General features: G+C 43.3%; 2 gene segments (V, D, J or C); both read left to right on the forward strand.

The window, feature by feature from the left end:
- The window catches only part of LOC102846259, a 10,825-nt gene extending 6,444 nt beyond the window's left edge, over positions 1-4,381 (forward strand). Inside the window, 1 exon segment of the V gene segment in view lies at positions 4,326-4,381. Within this exon segment, the coding sequence occupies positions 4,326-4,381 (56 nt within the window).
- Positions 4,382-4,469: 88 nt separating this feature from the next.
- The window catches only part of LOC102846660, a 20,766-nt gene continuing 18,435 nt past the window's right edge, over positions 4,470-6,800 (forward strand). Inside the window, 2 exon segments of the V gene segment in view lie at positions 4,470-4,516; positions 4,825-5,108. Of these exon segments, the coding sequence occupies positions 4,470-4,516; positions 4,825-5,108 (331 nt within the window).

The following is a 6,800-nucleotide window of genomic DNA, read 5'->3' on the forward strand; positions in this document are numbered from 1 at the left end:
AACTTCTTCCTTCATCACCATAGGCTCTGGCTCAAATGCTATTTCATTAAATTCTTCTGTATCTGCCAATTCCTTCCGGTACAATGACTCAGTATATACCTTCCATCTTCTTTTGATACCTCCTGGATCATTTAACATTCTTCTTTACATACTGTGTTATAATACTTTGTTTTGTCTTCCAGAGATCCCCTTTGAAATCTGTTTAACTCATTAACTTCTTGTTTCTTTTCTTTTTCTTTGACTTCTCCATGTGCTAATGCAATATTCAGAGGCTCTACTGACATCTGTCTAGGTCTTTTCTTCCTCCTCTATCTTTGCAATGATCTCTTGCTTTCTTCATGAATGATACTCCTCTTTTAAAATTTATTTTTACTTTATATAGGTTTGCTTACAAAGTTTGTATGCATTGTATTTCACACTTACCCTCCATTCACATTGTATTTCATAGCCAATGAATGATATTAATGATATCCTCTCAAAGCTAGTCTTCATTCATTAGTGCTTAAGGCCTTAGACCTGCTCCTAAGGTGATATTTACATTCAGGAAGGACAACGACCTGGCCAACTGACTGGAAGAGATCCATATTTGTTCCTATTCCAAAAAAGGATGACGCACAGAGTGTGGAAATTATCAGACAATATCACTGATATCACATGCAAGGAAAATCCTGCTGAAAATTATCCAAAAATGACTGGAGCAGTACACAGACAGAGAACTATCAGAAATTCAAGCCTGGTTTAGAAGAAACCATGGCACCAGAGACATTATCGTCAGTGTCAGATGGATCTTGGCTGAAAGTAAAAAATATCAGAAGACCATCTGTCTGTGTTGCATTAACTATGCAAAGGCATTTGACGGTATGAATCACAACAAATTGTGGCTAACATTGAGAAGAATAGGAATCCCAGAACACTTGATTGTGCTCAAGTCCTGTACTCGGACCAGGAAGCAGTGGTCAGAACAGAGCAAAGGAACACTGTATGGTTCAAAAGCAGGAAGGAAAACATAAGGGATGCATCCTGTCTCCATACCATTTCAATCTATATGTGGAAAGACCATTCATTCAGAAGGCTGGGCTTTATAAGGAGGAATGTGGCATCAGAATTTCAGGAAGACTCATCAACAACTTGAGTTATGCAGATGACACAATCTTGTTTGCTGAAACTGAGAAGGACCTGAAGTGTTTGTTGCAGAGAGTCAAGGACTGTAGTCTGCAGTATGGATTGAAGCTCAACATCAAGAAAATGAAGATTCTCACCACTGGGCCTGTAGCCGTTTGCCAGCTGGGACTTGGAGATGCAGTGCTGCTGAGAAAATAACAGAGACAGACAGATAAAGGGAAATAAAGCAAGGCATTAGGGACCAAGGTAAAACCAGGGCAAACCCCAAGAAAAAAACCAGAGTCTTGTCATTTATTTCTCTCAGTATATAGTGAAAATACAAGCATTCTATTATTACCACATTTCTCACTACACAGCAAGCAGTTATCTCTTTAAAAATTGTTTTCAATATAGTTGGAGCTCCGTAACAATTTGTCCAGAATAACCTAACAAACACACAAGAAACTTATCTCTATTGTCTGCAAGTTCTCAAGGACAGTAACTTCTCGTTAGTTTGTATTTTCTACAAGCTCTCAAGGTCTTTAGTTTCTCATAAACTAAGCTTTCACAGCAGCTCTTCTGAGGTCACAATTGCTCTTCTGGGTCCTATGCAGTCTCATGAATGTACCCCCTTTTTCTTAGAGACACGTCCACATACTTTGTTAAGCAAGCTGCCTGCAGCTAGCTTAGACTTCACACACAGACAGTCCACCAAGGCACTGCTGCCTCGCAGAGGCCCTCACATGGGCCAACTGGCAGCAGCATGATATATAAGAGATTGAGGTTGTTAACAATTTCAGCTTGCTTGGTTTCACAATCAACACTTGTCACCAGCAGTCAAGAAATCAAGACAAATTGTTCTGGAGAAAGCTGCTGTTAGGGAACTCTCAAAGTGCTGAAGAGCAATTATGTCAGTCTGGAGACTATTTAGGCCATGGTCTTTATAATTCTTGTTATGCATCAGAGAGCTGGACAATGATCAAAGATGACAGAAGAATTGATCCATTTGAGTTGTGGTGCTGGAGAAGAGTAGTGAACATACCATGGACTGCCAAGAGAACCAACAGGTTTATCTTAGAGAGAATGAAACCAGGCTGTTCCCTGGAGAAAAGAATTCTGAAGCTCTGTATCACATGCTTTAGGCATGAGGCCAGTAAGGACCAGTCCCTGGAGAAGGACATCATGTTTGGAAGGGTAGAGGAACAGAGCAGGAGAGGAAGACCCTGGAAGAGGTGGGTTGACACATTAATTGGGGTAATGGGGATAGGTGTGTCTGAGACAGTGAAACTGGCTCAGAATCTAGCAGAGTTCAGGATTGCTACGAGTTGTAGGCAAATCAATAGTACATAACAACAAACAATATTCTAGCATTTTGCTTCTTAGATGACAGATTTCTGCTTGGAGGGGATGAATACTATAGCCACAAGCTGGCTGCTGGTTTGTGTTCAAAGGAATTTAAGGCATCAGGTGGTGATTATCAGATGCATGATCTACCCCTGGACCAAGGCAGCTCTGCAGCGCAGCACGAGTGCACTGAGCCACCAGGGGGCAGCAGAGATCACAGGCACAGACACTGCCACAGGGGACCCTGGACAGCAGTTGGGCCATTTCCCAGGAATCCCAATCTGCAATCCTCCCTGTGACCCCAAACCTGTAAGAAAGGTGTTCTCACTGGAATGCGTCTCTTGCCACCAACTTTGTGTGTGTCAGAACTAACTCTCAGAGGGAATACCTTCCTCTGATCCTAGATCCAAGGTTGATTCATCGTATCAGCCTAGTTCAGACATGTAACTCTGTCATGAACCCAAAGACTGTCTCCTTGGGACATATGACCCTCTCCCACTTCTACCTACTGAGGAACAGTGAGTCTGGTTACACAACTCCTTTCCATGATCTGTAGAAGCTTCTCCCACATATGCATCCATGGTTTAAAAAGCTGCTTTATACAGGTGCAGGGGACTCATTTCAGTCCTGTGGTTCCAGTGCCTGGGCACATATTCTGTTCTCACTAATTTCTATAGCTTCATTCATTGCAATTGTGATGTCATTCTTCTCCCAGCACCTGAAGGCATCTCACTTACAACACAATCACAGGAGGTGACTGAAGTCAGCAGTCATCTTTCATCATCTCAGCCTGTCTTTCAGCTCATCATCCTTCCCTAGCCCTGACTGTACCCTGAAGACAACAGAGAAAATCACTTGTCACTGTCTAAATGCTCAGGCAGGGACAGAGACTGATAGGTAATGATTTGCCTTCCTCAGGAGCATCGGTGGCTCTGCTTTCTAGGCTGTGATGTTGATAAGAATTGGCACCTCTCTGAGCTCCAGGTCTCACCTATGGGGCAGGGTGAGGATGGATGCAGTGAGTCCTTGAATGTCAGGAGTGATGTCACAGTGAAAGACACTAAGTGTGAAGCCAGGCAGAACTAATTCTATCATCTGAGTCCTAAAGGTTCGAAGACAGAACACACTGGTCCTTAATGAGGATGAACTTTCTTCCTCCCTGCAGACTCAGAATGGGTAAAGTAAGAGACTAGAGGTTCAGAACAACCCCAACATCCACACGATGACTTTCTGCTCCTTCCAGGACAGGCTCCAGTGTCACCTTGTGGTCACAGACATCTGAGTCTTCTATAGTAAGAAGAGATGTCACCTCTCTTTAGCAGACAACCTAGTGTAGCAAGTCTATAGATCAAGCATTAGATAAACCGTTCTGTTCTGACAGCCATTTTAAGAAATGTGTACCTCAATAATTTTAGCAATAACATATTTTGCTGAATTTTTGTGTTTTAGTATAAGCTGATCCATCTTGATTACTACTCCCTGACTACTTCCCATACCTTGCTCAGGGCCTGAACATCCATGAGAGGTCAGAAACAATTACAACTTCTAAACATGAATAAATCCCAACTCTCAATGACAAAGAAATCTGTGTAATCCTCATTCCCAAACTCTATATATAAACTCAATCTTTACTTCCCCTTGGAGTTGGAACAGTTTGAATTTAGCAATAGCCAACATTCTGGACCTGTACTCAATAAAGCTTTGTTAACCCCTAAAATTTGGCTGTTTAGAATCTTGCATTTTCTGCCATAACACTAAAAGTTAGCTCTTGACATGGTGTGGATGTGGAGAAGTTGGTTCAAAGTTGTGAGCTTGGCATGAGGGAGGTCCCAGGATTGGGGGTGACATATGGGGTCCACTCTCCCTCTCTGGGTCCTCAGGAATGAAGCTTCTCTGTGGTCACACAGCCACTCCAGGCAGCCCTGTGCTCTGTTGATTTGCATAACTGAAGCAACAAGATAACAGAATGTAGGGGAGACCATAAATAGTATCCTCTCCAAAGCAGGTCTCTGAACAGCATCATCATGAACTGGACCCCTCTCTTCTTTGCTCTCCTCGCTCACTTGCACAGGTGCTGACCTCATTTGTCCCCTTTTGCAGCCCTGGTGCCCTAGACTGGCCTGTTCTGACGATAAGTTCAGAGGCCCATCTTGTAGGGTGCAGCTGCCCTCATGGAGCTGGAGTGCTGGGGACACCACTTTTGCCCAGTGGAGGGCTGTCCTTCCAAGGGTTTCCTCCTCCAGGAAAGCCTCTGGACTCTCTGGTGGGGAAGAAGGGAGAGAACCCTGTGGGTTCACAGATTCCCTGAGTTCAAGGAAGGAGGGATTCATGGGGTTGAGCCCCTCAGCTATAACCCTAACTCTCCTGACTCTCTTGCAGGCCCTGCAGCCTCCTGTGAGCTGACTCAGGCACCCTCGCTGTCAGTGGGCCTGGAACAGACAGCCTGCATCACCTGTGGGGAAAACAACATTGGAGATAAATATACTTACTGGTACCAGTAGAAGTCAGATCAGGTGCCTATACTGGTCATCTACAAGGATGACAAGCGGCCTTCAGGGATCCCTGACCGGATCTCTGGCTCCAATTCAGGGAACACGGCCACCCTGACCATCAGCAGGTTCAGGCTGAGGATGAAGCCGACTATTACTGTCAGGTTTCAGACCGTGATGTTGCTCACAGTGACACAGACATGTGGGGAAGAGAGACAACAACCTGTCCTCTATGCCTGCCTCACCTAGTCTCTAACCAAGTTCACACAGACCTTCATCCTGCAGTAGAACTTTCTAGTCTTACCTTAGTTTTGATCTCCTAATTTATGGAAAAAATTTCCTCCAGCTTTAGGCTACAGCATATTCAAAAGTCAATGGAGCAGGTCTTTCCATCACCTCCAGCTCCCTAAAGGCCTCAGACTCCACCAAACTCAATGTTACTTCCAACTCATAGCAACGCTGTGGGACAGAATGAACTGCCTCGTGAGGTTTCCAGTACTATCAGTCTTTACAGAAATACACTCCACCATCTTGCCTGATGGGAGCGTAAAATGACTTAAAACTATTAACCCTTCCTTCACAGTTGAATGTTTTAACCACTGTGTCACCAGGGCTTCTCTATCATTCAGCTCTCAGATGCTTAGTAAGTGATCAGAAAGACCATTGCCTGAATCAGATGCATCTTAATCCTCACACTGACATCATTACGCCTCAATAATTTGGAGATGTTCGTAATTGCAGACCAATGCAATATGTCTCCTTATTTCCTGCCTGCTGGTACCAAGGGTTTAGGGAGTGCTCTTTGCAAGCAAGGATGATGAGGCTTCACCTAACATACATTAGGTATGTTGCTAGGAGGAGTTATTCCTTGAAGAGGGACACGATACTTGGAAGGGTGGAGAGTCAGCAAAGGAGAGGAAAATCCTCAACCAGGTGGATTGATACTGTGACTGCTGCAATGTCCTCTACTGTGTCAGGAAATGTGAAGAGAGCACAGGAAATGATGGGGTTCAGATCTGCTGTTCATAGAATCATTATGAGTTGTATTCAACTCAACCACACCTAACAACAACTATATCTAAGAAAAAGAGTTCTTTTGTGTGTTTTTTCCTTTTTCTGTGATCCAGAAGATAAATAAGTATTACAGCTATTCCCAAAGCTCTTCTATTATCTATGTAGTTTTCAAAGACCTGCTAGGGCAGAAATGGATGGCCAGACCTGCTTCTTAAAGAACAAAGATGTCAATTTAAAGACTAAGGTGTGCCTGATGCAAGTTATCATATTTTAAATTGTTTCCTATGAATCAATAGGGAACTTAGATGAGCTAGTGCTAAGAAGCTGAGCTGCAATTCCAAAGGGTTATGGTTCAAATTCACCAGTTGCTTTCCACGAGAGAAAGACGGTCAATCTCCTCCCATGTGATTAACTGCCTCCAAAAACCCACCAGAGGGTCAGCTATAGGTTGGTTCTGACTCAGTCGTACACAGTAATAGTAACAACATGTATCTGAAAGCCGGACAGTAAATAAGGAAGTATGAAAAATAAGAACCAATGGCTTTGAATTGTCGTGTTGGAGAAGAGTATTGAATATTCCATGGACTGTCCAAAGAACAAACACATTTTCCTTTGAGGAAGTACAACCAGAGTGCACCTTAAAGACTAGGATGATATAAATGGTCTCATATAACTGTGAGTGTGTTGTCAACAAGAGCCAGTTCTTTTTTTTTATTAAATTTTATTAGTTTTAATGAACATTTACAGGGATTTTGGGTTTTCATTCCTTCATTGCTGCACCATTCTCTCTACCCTCCTCCCCAGTTTGTTCTTCTTCCCCCACCATCCGAATGTCTGTTATAATTGTCCAAT

The sequence above is a fragment of the Elephantulus edwardii genome, unplaced genomic scaffold, assembly GCF_000299155.1.
Source record: "Elephantulus edwardii isolate Elephantulus edwardi_28Jun2011 unplaced genomic scaffold, EleEdw1.0 scaffold00494, whole genome shotgun sequence".
Classification (NCBI taxonomy): Eukaryota; Metazoa; Chordata; class Mammalia; order Macroscelidea; family Macroscelididae; genus Elephantulus; species Elephantulus edwardii.